The sequence below is a fragment of the Magallana gigas genome, chromosome 4, assembly GCF_963853765.1.
Source record: "Magallana gigas chromosome 4, xbMagGiga1.1, whole genome shotgun sequence".
Lineage (NCBI taxonomy): Eukaryota > Metazoa > Mollusca > Bivalvia > Ostreida > Ostreidae > Magallana > Magallana gigas.
Genome location: NC_088856.1, coordinates 13,230,594 through 13,251,999, shown reverse-complemented (window position 1 = coordinate 13,251,999; position 21,406 = coordinate 13,230,594). Strand labels below are relative to the sequence as shown.

At 34.3% G+C, this 21,406-nt stretch overlaps 1 protein-coding gene across 1 annotated transcript; it reads left to right on the top strand.

Annotated features, from left to right (window-relative positions):
* Nucleotides 1–161: 161 nt before the first annotated feature.
* Nucleotides 162–20,421, top strand: LOC105339458 (endosome/lysosome-associated apoptosis and autophagy regulator family member 2). Its single transcript, XM_011445016.4, has 22 exons — nt 162–377; nt 4,190–4,316; nt 4,680–4,872; nt 6,789–6,939; nt 7,481–7,570; nt 8,506–8,623; nt 8,985–9,134; nt 9,699–9,787; nt 10,252–10,537; nt 10,806–11,017; nt 11,370–11,434; nt 11,661–11,828; nt 12,423–12,641; nt 12,906–13,029; nt 13,359–13,456; nt 14,619–14,710; nt 15,788–15,827; nt 15,997–16,239; nt 16,669–16,747; nt 17,268–17,350; nt 17,732–17,909; nt 18,330–20,421. The coding sequence occupies exons 1-22, from the start codon at nt 267–269 to the stop codon at nt 18,384–18,386; spliced, it is 2,973 nt and encodes a 990-aa protein (XP_011443318.3). The 5' UTR covers nt 162–266; the 3' UTR covers nt 18,387–20,421.
* The last annotated feature ends 985 nt before the right edge of the window (nt 20,422–21,406 follow it).

Sequence of the window (21,406 nt, the reverse complement as noted above, 5' to 3'; positions counted from 1 at the left end):
GAGAGTTCAAAGGAGTGTAAAAATAATTTTGAAAAAAAAAAATTCTCCGGAAATATTTTAACAAGTACATTTCATGTCAAACGAAGAAGCAAATTTAGAAAAAATTGATAAGAAAAAAATATATTTTTCGAAGAAAACTGGTTCTCTTTTGTTTACACTTTTGCGCATGTCATCAGGTTGTGTTCCGGTTCAGCAGATGCTGAATGTTGAGAAAATGCATGTGCACTGAAAGCCATTGTGGTTTATTATACTACGTTTGGATATAAATGACAAACTCTCCACACAGAATGTCTCGACTACTCTGTGTTGCATTGATGATAATTTGTGTCACGAAACTAAATACTGAGGCTACCACAACTGTGACCAGCTGTTCTAAGGTTTGTATCTAGACGAGATTCAGACATTATTTTGAATTAAAAAACTTAAGAAACCCCAAAACAAGGCGAAACCAAGTTTGTGATAATCGATCATGTAAATTGAAAAAAGTGTGTTTCATTAGAGATGTACAATATTGTTTGACATGTCACCAGAAAAAGATTGCTCTGATGGCTTGATTTAAAATAATTTGAAATTTAATGTGGAGACTTTTGATACCCAATAATAAATAATTTAAATAGGATAATTGTTCCAAATACCAGGTCCAGTATAATCACTATAGATTAAACTTGAATGGAGTCAAGTAAAGTCGTACCCAAACCGACTCCTACCCAAACAGACTAATAATCCATTGGTTAATCCATCCGGTGGTTAAAACAATAATACTTGGGTTGTAAATGTAAATGATAATCTGATAAGGTTAGGTTTTGATATAATTACAATAATTAAGACAGTATAATCAAATCAAAATGTAAATGACAAAAACAATGGTGGAGTTTAGCCACGAAAACGAAATGTCAGAAGATCAGGTTTTTTGACTGATTCTGTGAAAAAAAAAGATTGCCCCGAAAAAGAACAGGGTGGCCGTATTCAAAACAAATGTATATCTTGGCGACCAATATCACTGATGGATGTTGAAAAAAGTCATGTGATGCTAAACATAAACTTAAAACCATTCTGGATCATGTAATCTTCGTTTTTGCTGCACACTCAAATTACATTTTTTGTCTGCATTCTGGTGCAGATGAATGCACATAAACTTGGCTATGATCATCTTCCCAATATTTTTATTTTATAAAAAATACTTAAAAGAAATTAATAGTTTCTGCACACCGCATAATTCTACAAGTTGTACAAAACATGTAGAATCAAAAAAGTACATTAAGTCAATAAAGTTGCAAATAGACTTTTGTAAAAATTGTCAGAAATCATGTCTGTTGCTGTGTTTGAGAATACTGTGGACATTTTATAATGATGTAAATGACCAATAACCACTATAATGGCGGCTGTAAGCTGAAGGTCATATTTGTCTTTAATGTCTGTATCATGCACTTTAGTACTAAGCTGTCTTGACTAAATTAATTGATCAGCTTTGTTACAGCAGCACCTGTTACCATAGAGTAAACAGCTGCTAGTAGCTGTTATTGTTTAATGATTCCCTATCATTGCTGAATGAATCCCAACCCAGACTATTGAAAAAATAGATTGTGTTACAAAACTTTGTTCAAAAGGTTGCTACCCACAAGTGCGCATTTTTGTTTTTGAATTGTAAATTCGCTGAAAAGCCTGAAATAATTGAAGTGAATGATTATTACCAGTATCTGCATATCTTGAAACTACCATGTTCATACAAAGATAAATAGTTTTGTTGTTGACGGATGACTGGCATTGATAAATGTACATATGCATGTGTGCTGCAGTGCTCAAAATGCTGGTCAAAATGTTTTCAGTTTGAAATGTCTGCCAGATACACTCTAGTAACACATGAAACACTGTTTAATGCCTATTTAGTATCCCATTTTTTGTACCCAGGCCCTTTTCACTGTTTAGATTTAAATGGCAAGTACATACACCAAACTGCCATTAAAGTTACACCAATGTCTGCAGCACTTTTTATTTCTGTCTGAATTGGAAAAATTCATACATTAAAATGTATCGGGTTTAATTCTATTCAGATATATGAATTGTTGTCTTGTTTGAACACGGAAAGTAAAATTGATATATGAAAAATGAGAACGATATGCCCAGTTTTTTAAGCAATCTTTAATGTGCTTTCAAAGATCTTTAACCTTTCGTGATGGTGAATTGACATTTAAATATCTAATTACAAAAATTCAAACATTGAGAACTCAATTGTGTAATGTACAGGTAATTGATTTAATTATGCCACTATAATGAAGACTCTAGAAGGTGCTATGGAAGTTTGAGAATCATTTTACAGTAAAAATGGGAGAGTATGGACAATATTGAATGCGTGATGATTAAATTAGGCGAGAGACATTAAGTTATTATGATGTGAAATGGGTGTCCCAATGTTGCTGTTAATTCTGTATTTATGAAGACCCAGCCTTAACTGTTATGGTTTTAGACGCAATTTTGATAAAGAAATCAATAAAGGATATAAACTCGTGGGACCAATGTAAACAAAGGATGTTCTTATCATTCATTCAAAGTACATGCACACCAAGAAAGGCAAAATCCATAGAAAAAAATGTTTTGAAGTAAAAAAGCAACATACTGTTATATCATGATTTTATGATCAAGAAAGACAATGGACTTAATATTCAATAGATACAACATTGTAACACAGGAAAGCATATTAAAAACAACATCGTTAACACAGGAAAGCATAAAAATCTCATGATTCCAATGGATATTTGTAATTTGATTTAAGATTCTTTATATATAGTCTATATATGTATATATACTGATGGTCAGACTGGACCATCAGTTGGACATATAATTTTAAAAAACCCACCAAAATTACAAAAATCTGGAAAATTATAAAGACAAAAATTGCTATTGAATATCCATTCATACATGTAGATGGATTAAATACATGATCTAACAATGCATGTTTACACTTTTGTCCTCATTATAGACTTATTGTTCAATCCTCTCCACATGGTTCAGTGAGTGAGAATGTCTCGGGGATCTACGAGATGTGATCGGGAGATTGCTGTCGAGTACATGTACATCTCACTGACAACCTTACAGTGGTGTTAAATCTCTATTTCATGCTTCATTTAACACTACTGAATTAAGTGATGGTAGTTAGGAGTAATGTTAGGGAAGTCATGTATGAACATATAGGATGATGTCAATCAGATTGAAACAAACTAATAACATGATACAAGGACTTGATAAGATACAAATAAAACCAATAATTATTCCAGGCCCTTGCATTAATAGCCTGCATGGTTCGATCTGCATTAGCATTTGTTGTTAATGGCCCTATAGATGTTGTTCTTGAATCTATGTTTTTTTTCCAAAGTACCCCAGTATATGGCAGAAATATTTGTAAATATTAGATGCCCTAATAAACAGCAATCAATTCATGATTATAAGAATAATAGAGCTATTGATTCTCATCTGTTTTCACCAGCATATATGTATGGGAATGTTGCCATTCTTTTCTTTATTGATTATGATTACTGGTAGTCGTATTGCATTGCATGCACAATTGAACTGATATTGTTAACATTAAAAAAACCCCAATGGAATCTATTATAAGCATGATTAGTCTAGAACATGTACCTAATAGCTTACTGCTAGTTGAAAAACCGTGAAAAGTAGAAATAAAATTCTTGAATTGTGTACTGGCATTATAGACACAATGCTAATCTGTATTTGATGCCAAAAACTGAATACTATTTTTTTAAATGTGTGAATCCCCAAAAAGGTCTGTAAATAATGTACACCTGCTTTTTTCACATTGTTAGGGATATTCAGTGACGGCCCCAAAATGAAACTAGTATCCTGGCCAGGTACACATTTAACCGGTACCATAATAATACAGCATGTTTTAGTTTAACGATATACCTGGTACACATTTTGTTGAAGGTCCATTAAAATGTCATCTTTATGAGTTGCGATAGTGATTTTTTTGTATTGAGTGTTAGTTTAAAGACCAAAAAATAAAGAAAAAAAAACCAGACGATAAATACCTTAAAAAAAAATGTCGCCAGATTTAAAAAATAAATTAGTGTAATTCTTGAGAATTTAAATTATGGTAAATGGAATCAATGGGAAGAAAGCAAAACATTACCAAGTTCAGCACATAATTCGAAAATTTTAATTTTTATTGTTACAGGAGGATTTGAAGTATGAGTATACAACATGTGATGATAATGGAGGTCGATGGAAAGTGGAAGTACCCATAGAACCCGGGAAATGTTCTATTACAAGTCCCAAAGCTCCTGTAAGGGGCAAAAGTTGTGGTAAGTTATCTGTTGCCAGGTCAGCTAGAACATTATTCAGAGGAGGGAGCAAAAAAGATAAAGGAGCATGAAAGATAATGAGAAGAGAAAAAAAACGGTAAAGAATATTGGGAAAATGAGCACAGAGAGAGAGAAAGCAAGAGAGAGGGAGAGAGAGAGAGAGTTGTCTATACATGTACCTCTGTATATAATATGTAACTCACATTTTTTTGTCAGAAATGTCCAGCATGGTTTTCCATTGTTTCATGTGTTTTGTTCCTAGTAATATATATTCTGTTACTAAATCAGATAATATACTGGGAACACTGTATACTGGAATATACTGGGAACACATGAATACCTTTATTCTTTACTTTTATGTAGATTTTACCTGCCAACCTGGCCAGTACCTTGACATGGAGACAGAGGAATGCAAGCCCTGTGGGGCAGGGACGTACTCCCTGGGGGGTGGGGAGAGGTATGAAGAGTGGGAACAGTTGCCCTCTGGATTCAAGGTCTCTACCGAGACGTTTCAGTCCTTCTTCCAAACTGATGACCAGAATACAAATTGTAACATGTAAGTGAAATGTAAATTGAAAATCAGTAAAGCAAAACTATGTTTAATGTTAACTGATATTCAATTATCACATTTCAATTCTCAGGCATTCCATATAATTGTACAATTTTAAAAGGCAAAACATGTATTTTTGTTGAAAGATTTGATATGTTTGGTAGAGAAATATATTGAAAAAAAAAACCACTTATTATTCTAATGCATAAAATTTTTACAACATTGCTGTAATCAGTATTTCTAAATCCACTGTTAGTACCGGTGTCATATAATATTTTGATACCGCGAAATATTGAACCCGGGTTCAATATATTATGCGATATTATGAACCCGGGTTCAAAATATAGCTGCGATATATTGAACCCCCCCATAAAATATTGAACCCCGGGTTCAAAATATTATGGCCGCGATATTTTGAAACCCTCTCGAATTTTCATTGCTCTTGGAGAGGCGGTTCATAATATTATGGCCACGATATATTGAACCCCCTACTGTTTCCAATTTCCTTTGGAGAGGGGGTTCAAAATATTATGGCCGCGATATTTTGAACCCCCCTCTATTTTTCATTGCTATTGGAGAGGGGGTTCAAAATATTATGGCCGCGATATTTTGAACCCCCTACCTTTTTCCAATTCCCTTTGGAGAGGGGGTTCAAAATATTATAGCTGCGATATTTTGAACCCCCTACCTTTTTCCAATTCCCATTGGATAGGGGGTTCAAAATATTATTGCCGCGATATTTTGAACCCCCCTCTATTTTTCATTGCTATTAGAGAGGGGGTTCAAAATATTATGGCCGCGATATTTTGAACCCCCCTCTATTTTTCATTGCTATTGGAGAGGGGAATCAAAATATTATGGCCGCGATATTTTGAATCCCCTACCTTTTTCCAATTCCCATTGGAGAGAGGGTTCAAAATATTATGGCCACGATATATTGAACCCCCCCTTTATTTTTCATTGCTATTGGAGAGGGGGTTCAAAATATTATGGCTGCGATATATTGAACCCCCCTTTATTTTTCATTGCTTTTGGAGAGGGGGTTCAAAATATTAATGCTGCCATATATTGAACCTCTTACCTATTTCTAATTCCCATTGGATAGGGGGTTCAAAATATTATGGCTGCGATATATTGAACCTCTTACCTTTTTCCAATTCCCTTTCGAGAGGGGGTTCAAAATATTATGGCCGCGATATTTTGAACCCCCTCTCCAATGGGAATTTGAAAAAGGTAGGGGGTTCAAAATATCGTGGCCATAATATTTTGAACCCCCTCTCCAATAGCAATGAAAAATAGAGGGGGGCTCAAAATCTCGGCCATAATATTTTGAACCCCCTTTCCAATGGGAATTTGAAAAAGGTAGGGGGTTCAATATATCGCAGCTATAATATTTTGAACCCCCTCTCCAATACCAATGAAAAATAGAGGGGGGTTCAAAATATCACAGCCATAATATTTTGAACCCCCTCTCCAATGGGAATTGGAAAAATAGAGGGGGGTTCAAAATATGGCGGCCATAATATTTTGATCCCCCTATCCAATGGGAATTGGAAAAAGGTAGGGGATTCAAAATATCGCAGCCATAATATTTTGAACCCTTCTCCGATGGGAATTGGAAAAAGTTAGGGGGTTCAAAATGTCGCGGCCATAATATTTTGAACCCCCTCTCCAATAGCAATGAAAAATAGAGGGGGGTTCAAAATATCGCAGTCATAATATTTTGAACCCCCTCTCCAATACCAATGAAAAATAGAGGGGGGTTCAAAATATCGCGGCCATAAAATATTGAACCCAGGTTCAATATTTTATGGGGGGGTTCAATATATCGCAGCGATATTTTGAACCCGGGTTCAATATATCGCGGGGTTCAAAATATTATATGACACCGGTACATGGTGACTCTTTCTTCCTGTATGTAGGTCAATATGGACCCCCCGGGGTAACTACATCAGCTGTCTCCCCCAGGGCTGCACCTCCGCCCTCACCTACTCCGTTACTCTGGTCAGGGCCGGGTATGTCGAGTTTGAGTATCAGTTCCCCAGCAGCTCAGACACAATGTTCCATTTCATCGTAGGTTCATAGATTTAGCTACTATTTATTTGTTTTACTTAAAGCTGTCCAGTTTAATATTTTTACTAGTAAAGTATCAAATAATTTTCCATGCCAGCAAATTATATTCAACGATTATGCATCACCTATTTACATTTACTCTAGCAAAATTGATCTCCTTTCAAAGATAAAAATATTTGAACTATAAATAAAAACGATTTTTGTATGTGAATGCCAAAAAAGCTCATATAAAGTCATAAGCATTCTATTGAAAGGGAGCTGTTGGATTGCTTGGGTTTAATCAGCCCATATATGCATATATTGTGAAAACAAGATAAATCTCAGAAAGATTTGTGAAAGATGTACACATTTGTTTTATATTAAAGTACTGCGAAAAGAAACTGTATGATATTGAACATATTGATATACAGTATGACTTTTTATGCCTTCTTTTGTTTCTGTTAACTTTATTAATTGCCCTTGAAAGACTGAGATATTACTGTAATATTTTTTTGATGTGATATGATTTACAGTGAAATAATTTCTGGATTGTATTTTATAGGTACAAAACAGCCAGTGTCAGTCCTATGGTAGTAAGGGAGGATCCCAGTTCCCAGATGATACAGGGGAAGGAAAATGGGGAAAAGTCAAGGTACAAGTTTACACAGATATTGTTGTGTGCTTAATGTGAAAACATTTTTATGAGGTGGCCACTTTGCATTTTTCGGTAATCATGCATGGATTTGATTTATTTTACTTTCAAATGTAAAATTTGCACCTAGTTTTCTAGTTATCTTGTGAAAGGGATTGGAAATAATGTTGACAAGGCTAATAGTAAAGATATTAGTAAAGATGAATAACATGTATAACTGTGTAAAAAGGAAACCAATGTTCTGCAGGAAGACAAGTTAAATTTCTTCACTTAGGTATCAGGTAAGGAACTATTATCTGCACCTTTGCTTTGTTCTCACTAAAAACTCCCTTAACATACTTATATTGTCTGGACTTGAGAAATGGACCTGCTTATGCAAAAATTTAATGAATTGCTGACCCAGATTTTTCATTTAAGTAATCTTATCAACAGTACAGAAATTTGCAGAGTTCTTGGAACTGCTTTTCTGAGAGCATTATAACCTACAGTTTGACTCCCATCAGTTAGGCTTTGCTAACTGGCATACACACGAGTACCTGTTTTGTGCATGTGAATCTCTACCTCAAACTCTGTAGGCTATCATTACAAAATAAGTTTTGATTTTAACTTCATGACTTAAATCCTCATCAGCTAAGGCTACTAGCAAAGCCATGAAATGCATGTCCAGGCCTATTTATAATCCATTGTTCTTGACTTTCAGTGTAAATAAGGCTTTTCTCTTGAATCATTTAATTCATCACTATCAAGTATCAATCAACCAAACCCAGTCATAGAATGACCACCAAAGCATGCCTCTGATCACTACGTTTACTCCATAATTATCAAGTTATATCCAATGTCATCATCTTGGTTGAAGATTTCACATGGTATTATGATTATTGTGGTGTATGTTTTATGTGAAGTGTTCATTGCAGTTCTTTAATGTTGGATTGTAGGTACACCTGACCTCGGGATCTAATGTCCTAATATGGAAGGCCCTTTCTCTGGTGTCCGAGTCGTCATCAGAGAGCAACAGACGGAAACCAGTGTTAATTAGAAAGGTGGAAATTCATGGTACGCCAAGCTTAATTCATTTCTTATTAAGCTAATTATGTACATGGAGGCCAGCTTAGGTTGAACATAATTGATTGAATTTCAAAATTAGCAACTAGTTACAGTGCTTGTAAAGTAGCCATTAATGCCTTTTTTCTAAGTGACTATTCTGAATTTATTTCTTATTCAGTGCAAAAATAAGCAGCAGCAGCTAAAAGTTCACACATACACTGTACACAACTGTAGTTTAATATCTGATAGAAGATTTGGAAATTTCAATAAAGATGTAATTCACAAATGAAGGATGTTTTGTTATAACTGCACAGGTAGGATTAATTATTTCAACTTTATTATATAACATACCGGTACTTCCAATTTGTAGGAGTGGCTTTTACATCAGAATGCACCAAGTGTAAGAACGGGACGTTTAGCAGTGAGGGAGCGGTGTCTTGCTCTACGTGTGAGAGGAACACTTTTTCACTGAAGGGCCAGCAAAGTTGTACACAGTGTGACTCAAAGTCAGAGTACTCAGGTAGGTACTTAAATAAAGGTGAATGTGACTCAAAGTCAGAGTACTCAGGTAGGTACTTAAATTAAAGGTGAATGTGACTCAAAGTCAGAGTACTCAGGTAGGTACTTATATAAAAGGTGAATGTGACTCTAAGTCAGAGTACCAGAGAAAGTACCATGTCAAAAAAGAGCTTGTAATTTTGAAAGATTAAAATGTTAGATATTGAATATTGAAACTTTGTTAATTTTAGACAAATATTTTCATTTACATTGATTAAAAAATGAAATTAAAAAACATATATTCAGAAGGCACATGTAGGAATCTGCAAAAATTCTTTGATCAAGAATAAATGTAAATTAAAACTGATATACAAAAAGCAACTTCCAAAGAGTCAAAGGAAAGATAAGACAACTAATGTGAAAGAAAGAAGATATTCACATATTTTTGGCATCATGGATAATCTGTTTTTAGTTTTATGTGATAAACTGGGTTAAAAATCAAAGAGAGCTTTTGAACACTCTAACACTACCGTCATAGATTGATATGAGAATGAAATAGTAACCTTCACTGATATATGTGTTTCAGAGCCAGGGGCCAGTGTCTGTTTAAAAAGACCGGCTTGTACTAAGAAGGATTACTATGAGGTCCAGGATGTATGTGATAGTAATAAAAAGGTAACTAATCATTCCTTAATGTCAGTCAGGAAACCAGTACTGTGGAATCATTTAATTTCGTGGGGGTCAATTTTCGTGGATTGTGGGATTTTTGGGCTTATTCATGGGGATGTTATTTCGTGAATGCGTCGGTTTTCAAGTTCAGTAAAAAAGATAACTCTTTCTAAATTTGTTTTCATTGAGGATGTAAATTCATGGGTAAGAGGTACCCACGAATACCACGAAAATTGAGCCACCACGAATTCTAATGATTCCAAAGTATGTATTATACTGTGCATGATTATTCTTTGTCAACGTTATAATTAATACCAAGGAACTTAACAATACACACATATTTCAGACAAAGAACTTAGCAATACACACATATTTCAGACAAGGAACTTAACAATACACACATATTTCAGACAAGGAAACAATTCACATTTATTTCAAATAAGGAACTTAACAATACACACATATTTCAGACAAGGAAGCTATACAAGTGGTTTGAGCCCCAGATTTGCCGGACAGACATGACAGGGGCTGTGAAACTGCCTGGGCCCAGTGAGCCTGAGGACTGTCCCCCATGTAACCCGGGCATGCACTTTGTGGAGGGGAAGGGCTGCCAGTTCTGCCCGGACAACATGTTCTCTGACGGGGCCAAGAGTTGCCAGCCCTGCCCCGCCTCTACCTCCCCAAACATTAACTTGGAGTACCGCTGGTGGAACCAAATGCCAGCCAACATGTCCGCCAACTGTCTCACGTTCGCTGGTAGTTTTCAATTCTAAATGATACTCACATAGTATTGTTGATTAAAAAAACATGATTTTTTATGCATTTCTATGTATTTATTCATGGACAAAGTATTTGCTTTGTGTGATATATATATTTAAATGCCCAGTGAAATGTTAACCTAAACAATGTAAATTCTGAAAATATTACAATCTGGTTTAAATCAAGCTTCAAAAGTCAATAGGTAGTCTCAGGTATAAGTAGAATTATCATTTGATTGCTGTCATTTAACTCTTCCTCTCCACAGACACGGACTGTTCCACCAATGCCTCCTGGGTCCTGGCAGGAGATCATATTCACACTCAGTTTGGACGCAGCAGAGACGCCTATCTCGTCCTCATTTTTAAAATTGATGGTTTTAGAGGGCAAGAGAGTGAGAATAAGGACATCACTATAGGGACAGTGGAATTCCAGTTTGAGACCACCTGTGCTGGGAACTGTGAACTGCTCTTCCTTTCTGTGTGTTTTATTATTACATAGACATAAATTATATATTTTGTAAATATTTAGCTACAAGTTTAGAACCATAGCAAGTAAAGTTTTTATGCATATTCAACAATAATTTGCCCTTAATCATTATAAATATCAAAGACCCCTTTTTTCTCTGACAGACTATTTTGATACATATATAACTATCCAAATACCGTATTGGCCACATCTAGGGTCATTTATGTTAACAAATTCAATTTGTTTTGTTAACAAATTCAATTTGTTTTGAATGTTTTTTAGGTGTTTTTTTTTTTTGGGGGGGGGGATGTTCCATCAGTAGGATGATGTGTAATTTACACTGCTTTATGAAATAATATTATAGGATGAATTTGGATCCAGTGGTATTGTGAAATCTTGGACTGCTGGGCAGAAGAAGCAGGAATACAGGTAATTTTGTTTTATACAATAAATGTCAGTGTTTATATTTTTTGTGATTTGTATTGCCTGTACAGATGCTTATTATGAAACAACTCTGAAACTGTGCAACTATTAATATTTTCAAATGTATAAGTATTGCAGATACAAGTGTAAACTGTTTATGTTAATGCTGGTTTTTATCCCTCCTGGAAATTGTTTCCATTTACCGTAATTAATTTAATATTTTTCTTTGTAGACATGAAATCAAGAGTATACAACCTTTAGTCCTGACCTGGGCTTTCCAGGGATCTGGGGAAACGGAAGCTGAGGATGTGGCCCGTATCTTCAGTGTCAAGGTTACAAACACCCTGTCAGGCGGGGCCACGGACTGTCAGAACTGTATGAGAGGGGTGAAGGATAACCAGTAAGTCACAGACAAAGCTAATGTCAAAGGTACATATGTGGTAGAGTAATGCACGAGGCTATATTGGGGCATTGACCAAATATAGCTTTGGTTTATTGGGTTACCTTTATTTGGTCAATGCAAGGGGTAGTTGGAGGATAAATAGCACTCCTACTAGCTCTGGCTAGTGGGTTTACCCTTTAGCTCAATTGGTAGAGTGCTAGATTTGCATGTCAGAGGACCCATGTTCAAACCCCAGCATAGGCAATAAGTTTCTTGTTAAAACATTCATAAGCAGAGGATGCTTGCAAATTATTATTGGAAAAACCAGTTATTTATTCCTGTACGTAAAGGGAAATTAACAGAATGAGTCATTGTTTGCAAAAGATGATCATTGAGGATTTGTTATCTGTCAGCCATTTGCAATTAAAAGCTTTTTTCCAATATACCCGGTACTTGGTATATTGTACCTCTTTTTTCATTGAATATCTTTCATAGTTTATGAATATATCTGTAAATCTTTTCATTGGAGTGCATATTGATATGTTTTATTTTGAGTTTCAGTTTTAAAGGTACGAAATTGTAAGGTGTGGTATTTGTTTACAATGTTTACAGGTGTATACCCTGTCCAGCTGGTCACTATGTGGACCCCAACACCACCAACTGTCACCCCTGTCCTAATAATGAGGTTATCAGGTCAAGGTTAGCCTGGGGGGAGGACTCTTGTGTCAAATGCGGACCAGGGTTGTTGGCCAAGGAAGGAACCATGTGTGTGTCTGATTGCATATACACAGACGATGCCAACAGAAAGTATGACTTCACAGCTCTAAAAAGGTAAATGGAAATACACGTATACTTGAATTGTTTTGAATAAGAGTAAAATTGATTTAAGCTGACAGAAATTTTAGCTTTCTTTTAAATTTTTTTATTTCTCATTGAAAATTGAATGAAGAATTTTATAACACATTGTATTAGAATGTTGATGCAAGTTTCATTTCTCACTGGTATGCTATTCGGAAGTTAAAAGATTCCATTTAATCATTAACATGATTAAAGAATCTTCACGTATGTAAAATATTGGTAAATCCTTTTTTACAGCCCAAAGTTTGTGAAGGGAGCTAACCTGTTCACTGGTAGTGGTACTGGATATTATCATGGATTTAACATATCGCTGTGTGCTGAAGAAAAAACCAAGGCTTTCTGCCAGAGTAATATGACGGAGGTAAAAAAATATGTTTTGTAAACGTTAAAAGTGTACCTGTATATTGATACAATAATGTGCTTTTAGGGGCACAATTGAACAATTATGATTATAAAATAAGGAATTTCTTATATTTTATAATTTGATATGTTTAAAAAATTATGAAAATTAAACTTTGCAAAAGAGTTTCACTGTAAATTTGTTAATATCTATTATTGATTTGGAAGGATTAGACTTTATATATGACAAAATTGTGTTAATTGCGTAAATATTATTTGTTACTACTATTTTAACCTAAAAAAGGGTGTGAATAGAACTGAGTTTTATATTAATTACAATTTTATTTCTAGTCCAAGATGACTGGTGAGAAACCTGTTCACTCCATGGTGTGCAGGTCAGCCATTGTGCCCACCAAGGAGGCCCACATTGTGTCCACACAGCCTGTCAGGTGGGCTAAAGTTTCGTTTACAAATATCAGCTGTTTCAGCCTGTTATTTCTATCTAATTTACAATTTATATACTGTTACAGGTGAATCTCGATAACTCGAACTTCGGGGGACCATGATTAAACTTCGAGAGATCAAGAGTTCGAGAGATCGAAAGTTTAAAAAAATCCGGAAATTTTTGTTCCGATCATTCTGGTTCTAAAATTATAGTAGCAGGAAATTTATATTTATAACATGGATGGATAGTCTTACATGATTTCAGTCGTATTTTCTGCTACATTACTTCAATTTAAACAATACAGAACTTACTTGTGTGGTTATTAAGTGTATTTTTTCACGTTAAAAAACTTTTCAGCATATTATGTTTTCTTAATCGTTACGTTAGAATATTTTAAATAAAGAGCATTTACCGTAACATTCACAAGTTGTTGAAATTAATAGATCACATACAAATTACTTATCTACCTCTTGAAGGAAGCAATGGGTAGTGTCACTTTCGTAATCAACCAATTAACACTACCACGCTAGCACCCAGGAGTTCACTCAACCGTCCAGGTAAGGTCCACGCGGAGCTATAATTATACGCTTGATCGGCTGCGTGTGTACACAGCAATTACTTCGAGTAATCAAGAATGAAAAACAATGAAATATGTATAACGGGACCCAGGTTTTACTTCGAGAGATCAAGAACTTCGAGAGATCGGAGTTCGAGAGATCAAGAGTAAATTTGCTTAGTTATATAGAGAAAAAAATTGGGACCGTGAGTACACTTCGAGAGATCAAGAACTTCGAGAGATCGAAGTTCGAGCCATCGAGTGTCACCTGTATTTGTTATTTCTACTTGGCCTGTCAGGTGGGCTAAAGTTTTGTAAACAAGTAAAAGCTATGTCTCTGCTTTACTTATTTCTATATCTATACACCTGTTTATGTCTCCTGTATCAACATACTTCTGTAGGGCATTAAGTCTAACTTAATCATAGCAATATGTGCTAAAAAATTCTTTCAAGGCAAATAATTTCGCTGTTTACATCAGACATTGCCCAAGTTGCTTCAAAAATCAAAACCATGTTTTTAATTTTCAGTAAATACTTCAAAGATTTTGAAATGTTTGAATAATTAAGAATGTCTAAGCTGTTGTGATGATGAGAGTTTGTTCAATTTCAGCATTGGAGATTACCTGACAAAGATCTTGACCAATCAAAGCCATGATTCTGAGCTCCACAAGCTGTACGAACAAGGAGGAGTTCCTACAGAAGGTAAACTAAAATTACCTAACAATATTACATGTCTCCAAGTAATTGTCATGGAGGCTGGATGGTCAACAAACTAACCAAGAGATCTTTACTAAAATTTATGGATATGATTTGTTAAGCAATAAACTATCATTAAGTTAAGAAAAAATCCACACATTTAAACTTTGTGATTTGAATATTTAGCTATATCTGTATATAAAACTCTTCTTTTGAACAATGTTTAATATAGTTTAAAAATGGCCATGACCATCCAGCCCTCTTGATGCTAGGGCAATGCATAAATGCATATGATCAATAACTAGATATTTTTATTCATTTTTGGGAGTTGATTTTAATTTTAAACTCTCCTATGCAGTTACTCAGACAATCCGAAAGTGAAACAGTGTTTGGACCTCAGCACAAATCAATGCCGTTGACAAGACTTAGTTCTTGAAAATAATTGATGAATTCGATGTAATGTATGCTAAAGCATTGTTTTTCAAGGAAACTTTTTTTATAATTACCTTGAAAAAAGTCAGATTTTAAATGGTACTAACAATTTAAATATTTTTTGTATTCGTATGTATTCCTATGCGAGAGTTCAATATAGACTCGTTCAACTCGACGCTCGGCTGTCTCCGTAAATCCTTGTCGGAGATTTACGGTGTCAGCCGAGCATTTGGTTGAACAAGACTAGAGTTCAATATTGCTTGGATCCATACAATTTTTGAGAAATGTTTCTATCACGGATACATAGTTTGATGGAATTGATTTTATCTTTAAATATTATATAACATTATTCATATGGGGGTTTCTCAACATTCTTGTCGAAAAAGTCCAAAAATTCATATTATAAAAATGTGCGTAATTCAAATTAGAAACTACATGTACTTGCCATGCAAAATAACATATCCTTGATTTTAAAATAAATAAACATCGACAAAATCAACTCCCATCAGTTCTTCAGTACTTTGATTAAAACTAAGAGGTTGATCTCAAAGAGAGAGAGAGAGAGAGAGAGAGAGAGAGAGAGAGAGGGGAGAGAGTGCATCATTAATCATATCTTGAAAGATAATGATGTGAAACTTTCTTTTGATGTAGGCATGGAAAGACATGTTCATTTCTTCTATAAGACAGATGAGTAAGTATAGAGTTATTCAATGAACAGATAATTTGTAGATTTTAAACTTAAAAACTTGTAGAGATAAATGGTAATTTATTCTTTATTAAGGAAAACATTGCAGGCAGTAAACCAGGGCACACTTTTACTTAGATTAGAACTTACTTGTATGGACTACTCTTTGTTGCAGGAAAACCCAGGCGTGTGTCAAGGGAAGGGAGACCATCATTTCACTACAGTGTGACCTAACACAGGAAGGAGACGGGGAGATTGAAGTCCCCCCTAAATGTCCGGACGGAACCTGTGACGGCTGCATGTTCCACTTCCTGTGGCACAGTGACCGGGCATGTCCTCAGTGTCAGGAGGAGGACATCCAGATCATTGTTGGGGAGTGTGCTGACGAACTACAGACTGTCCACTACAGCTACCCCAAGTAAGTGTACACTACTGCAGAATCATCAATGTTTAAATAAACTACAGACTGTCCATTACAGTTACCCTTAGTAAGTATATACTACTGCAGAATAGTCATCAATGTCTAAGTAAAGACTGACCATTATAACTTTCTAAAGTAAGTAATGCTATAGAATCACCAGGTTATAGTCAGGAGTGTATAATCTGGTTTAAGAATTTCAAATCCTTTATTGGCTAAGTAAAAGTAAACTACATGACATTGTTTTAACCATCCATTACAGCTGCCATAAGTAAGTGCCAGTATATTGTGCTTAGGAATATTGATGTATGCAGTTTAAATTTGTTAGGTTTTAATTTGGAGTTGGGGTTGGGGGGTGGGGTTATACATTGTACATGTATATGCAGTGCCTAAAATTTTCATGATAAAAAGGATATGATTATTTTGTAGATATTGCAAACCAAAGAAGGGAATGAAAAGTCAAGAACAGAGGAAATGCAGATTGAAATTAGCTGCTCTTCCATTCATTGTAAGTTGGATCTTTCACATCTTTCAACTTGAGAAACGGTAGACAGAATAAAGAGCTGAATAACAGAACTGTACATGATACTGTAGATTCCTAATTAAATGTGAGGAATTAATGTCCGCCTAAAATCAGGAGAGCACAGGTCGTGGATTTTAAAATCTCAGCTTCTATTTATGGACAGATGTAAACTGAATAAAACAGTGATAAATTTACGGATTTATATTCTCGCAATTTGATGAAAAACAGTTGAATCGCGGATTTAAGTACTTGTATAAAATAAGGAATATATAGTATTCTTAATGTTGAAGATGCAAGATTTATGTTGCATACTTCATTTTGTAACATGGGGGTCTTGCTTATATCAGTTTTTCAGCAAATTATCAAAATTCAATTCAAACGGCATAACTATCATTTGACCTGCTGTAAATTGTAGAATCAAAATAATATCGCTTGCAAGTACCGTTACCTCATCATAGTTATACTATATGACCTAATTTAATATGTAATTGTTTTGTGATTACAGCTGAAGGTGGCCATCCCATCCATTGTAGGGATTGGTGTGATTCTGTTCCTGTGTGTCATCTACTGCTGGATGAGGAACCGCAAGTAAGTCCCCTCTACACAGAAGTACAAGTACCCCATCGTGGGGTTTCATTGTTATTTGTAGATTTTATTATGAGGACACACAAAATTAAATGTTCATCACAGTATAAATCTTGAAAATAATATTAACATATATTGATTGATAGATTGGTTTTCCACAAATAACATGTACGTGATTATCCTCAAAACAATGTGTTAAACAGAATCCACATAATTGCTGCCCCCTTAACAAGTTGTACATAAATTTTTAACTTGAAAATAAATTCAAATTTTGGCTAAGAAAGTGTTTAACATTCGCAAGACTTTAGGGTAGTTAGACATGAATTTAGTTATCTGTATGCTGACAGCCACATGTATATGGATGATAATTTTCTCTCCCTGTAGACTAGAGTACAAGTACATGAAGCTGGCCGAGGGGTCGGGACCTAACTACGATGGAGAACTCCCGGGGGTCGACTCCTGCGGTCTGGAGGATGGGGAGGATGAACAGTTTGATACCGTCTCATTCAAGGAGACCAAGAAGAAGGGGCTCTTCAGTAAACTGAGGGGCAAGAAGTACAAGGTCTGTATATAGAAACGTTCGTACTAAAGCTGCTTCATTTGATTGATACAATAGGTATTATTTTTCATATTCATAATAAAAAAATATTATTTAGAAACTGGTTTTAAAACTGTTATTTGTTGGTTGTTTAAAATTGACACAATTAGGCATTTGGATTTTATCAGACAGAAGTCTTAATATTGTATATAAATAAAGCAGTTCTGTTAGTCATTTAGCATGGTTGTCTTTACAATACAACTAAAATATGTCAATTAAGAATATCAATGTCAACTTCATTCTAATTTCAAATTGATAAAAGAACAGAAAATGAATGACAGAGAAAGAAAATTGTTGAAATATCTCTTGTGTTGAAGGATTGATGCTGGAGATGAAAAAGTTAAAAAATTTGTTTCAATTAAATTACGACATTATACTTTTCAGTCCCATGATGATAATCCATTTGAAACATCCCACACTGAGAAGCTACCACTCACGTAAAGGTGCTCCTCATTCTCAACGCATTCCAACTGTAGGGGATCACAAAGCTTGCCATAAAATAAGGATTGTACACAAACATGAATTTCCAACTATTGTGTTTCAAAAGTCTCCAGGTTTACATCGCGTCATGTACCTATTACATTTGTATATGACAAAATCTGTTTGCTAGAAAAAAACATTCTCTTTTTCAGCATTATCTTATTCTGCTCAGCTTCATTGTTGTCTTATCTTTATTTTAAAATTGCTTCCTGGCAATGTATTTTTCTCTTACAGTGTATTTAGATTTCCACCACTTTGATAAAAACCATGTATAAAAATGCTAAGTTATTTACAATTCTGTTCAATCATTCATGTGACGCATTGATGAGTTTAACAAAGATCTGCTACTACAACATGTGTCTTTATTCATTCCAGTTTCTTTTTGGCATCAAATGTTCCATTCCACTTGTTACATTCCTTCTGTCTATTTATTGTGTTGTTAAAGGTAACTGACCTTTGTAAAAATGAATGTAAAATGATTTTTGTGGGTTTTTTTTAACAATAGGCCCATACATTCTCTGAACCAAACCAATTTAAAGGAAACATTATCATTTTCTTGAAATATTTCAAAATAAGCATTCTTTTAATTTTCTTTGGCTTGACCTCTCTTGAACACACATTACAAAGTTTAATGGTGCTGTTATTACTTTGATTTTATGGTCTATACCTCAAAGTTCCTTTTATGTATGTGAAAAAGCATTTACAGTTTATTTTGAAGATTTCTATATATTTTCACTTAATAAGTGCAATACTAATTTTTGGTCATTAATAAGCTAGTTGCTTGGTAGCAAAATATATTTTTTTTTCCTGACTCTTACTTTTATTGTATTTCTCAAATGAATAAAAGAATTATAATTAAGATGGCAAGAAAAAAGAAATATTTGCAATGGAAACAACTTTTGAAAGTTTGTTTTCTTTGATATTGGACCAATGCCATCATAGTTATTCATGATCAAGAGATAGTAAGTAGAGGTCTTTCCTGTGTTTTTTCGTTTGATTATAAACACTTTCTTTTGATTTCATTCATTTTTTTTTTTTAATGAAAACTTGTTTTGAGGAGACTTATTAATGAAGAACTAGATCTGTTAATGTTTTATACAACGTTAGTTTCTTTCATTTGATATTTATTATTTAATGGCATTACCATGTTCTGTACCTCGTTGCAAAAAAAGTAGCTATTTACATTAGTTGTCCCATATGAATCTGATTGAAATCCACTCTTTTTAAAAGAGCTTCAGTGTTATGTTGTTCAGTAATTCTTTTTCTTTAGTTTTTATATACTTATATATATATATTATTAGTTGGTTTTATCTCTTGTTGTGACTTGGTCTCGGCTGTAGTTCAGTGTTGTTGTGGCTTTGTACAGGCGTACACAAAGTCTAGTTTTTGTTTCCATAGTTTGTCCATTTTTATGAAAATGGTTGTGGGTTTATCATTATGGTACATGTACTGCATTTTAATTCTGTGAAACTTTTTGAAATTCACAAATTTATTTTGTATGTTTTACTAGAGTTAAATTATCAATTAGATACAAGGGTATTTACAAGTATGTACATTTACTGTAATTATATCTTTCATTGTCTGTGTATTTAATGACTTCTCAGCATAACATCTGCATTTATTTTGAATGCTTTAACCAATGGACAAAATTTACAGATTATTAGACCCCCCCCCCCCCCAACCCCTACCACAGCTTACTATCATTTCTTTCTGTTTTGAGGCATAATATCTCCTATAATGTCTATCTCCCACTCGAGTCTTGATCTGTGCAATATATGTGTCAACGTGTGTCCATTTATGATGCATATGTGATGATGATATTTCAAAAGTTTTCTATATTTTGACTAAGACTTGCAATGATAGAGAATATTCTCCATGGCCATGAGAGAGAATGGTTCGCTGTACATACTGGTATCAATGAAAAGTTGTCACATTTTTTTGTTCTTTTTCTTTTTTAATGAAGTATATATATAATATTTAATTAAAAAATTTAACTAATTTGGACTTGTTATTTGTGTTGTACTTGCATATGAACTTTAGGATCGTTTTACTTAGTGGTACATGTACAGTGTATATTTTTGTTACATGTATACATTGAGGTTAAGTTTCAGACAATGCATTTGGAACTTATCAAATTCTCTAATTTATACATGCTAAAAAAGGACTGTCAACAATTATTTGCAAATTTAACGTCTTCATTAAAACGCACCACCATTCTGCAGTAAAAAGGAGTAAATGTTAAATCAAGAATTAAGGCTGTACTAATACAAACGTTTATAGATATAAGATAAAAGCGGAAGCTCTGTTTTATAACAGCAGCATGAAACGTGATTTGTGAAGCTGTGTCCTATTCCAATCGGATGGGAATTCGGATTAAACACTGTATCACGTGACCGCACCTTTAGACTGCAAAACCTTTTTGAAACGTCAGTCTCGTCCGGTATAGAGTAGAAGAAAAATGGCATGCGAATAAATGAATATGAATAAAAAGTGTTTATCTGTGATGCCATAACGAGATTTCACACGAAACAAGGTGATTATAAAGACTAATCCAGAATGCCTTTATTTTTCATTACCCATCATTACTTCAGAAATAAATAGGCCGATGTTAATCATTTTCATGAATTTTGCAAGATTCGTTTTAAAAAAAGGGGGGTGGGTGGGGTTAGGTGCAAGGGGAGTTAAGCATTGATTGGATTGTCTACCTCCCGTATTCACGTCTTCAGGAGTGCACTATATGTGGGCCTTCACTCCTCATGATCAGCTAGCCATGCGTACTAAAACCAGTAAATAATGAAATAAATGTTCAGAGGTGAAATAAGACAAAGCATTAGATTGCAGTATCTTATACATGTTCCTTTTTTTTATTTGTGTTTCAAGGTAAGTTATAATACTGGGCAGGTTTAGCACTGTTTAGCAATGTCATTTCAACCGGTTTCACACTCGATAAATACCTGTATCCCTGTTATGTTTTTGAATAC

What these genes read in the sequence shown, in the direction of transcription:
- LOC105339458 (XM_011445016.4), top strand. Translation starts at nt 267, where the DNA reads ATGACAAACTCTCCACACAGAATGTCTCGACTACTCTGTGTTGCATTG. An exon ending in AGGAGGAGTTCCTACAGAAG is followed by an intron (nt 14,711 to 15,787) that starts GTAAACTAAAAT and finishes CTTTTGATGTAG; the next exon opens with GCATGGAAAGACATGTTCAT. An exon ending in TGCTGGATGAGGAACCGCAA is followed by an intron (nt 17,351 to 17,731) that starts GTAAGTCCCCTC and finishes CTCTCCCTGTAG; the next exon opens with ACTAGAGTACAAGTACATGA.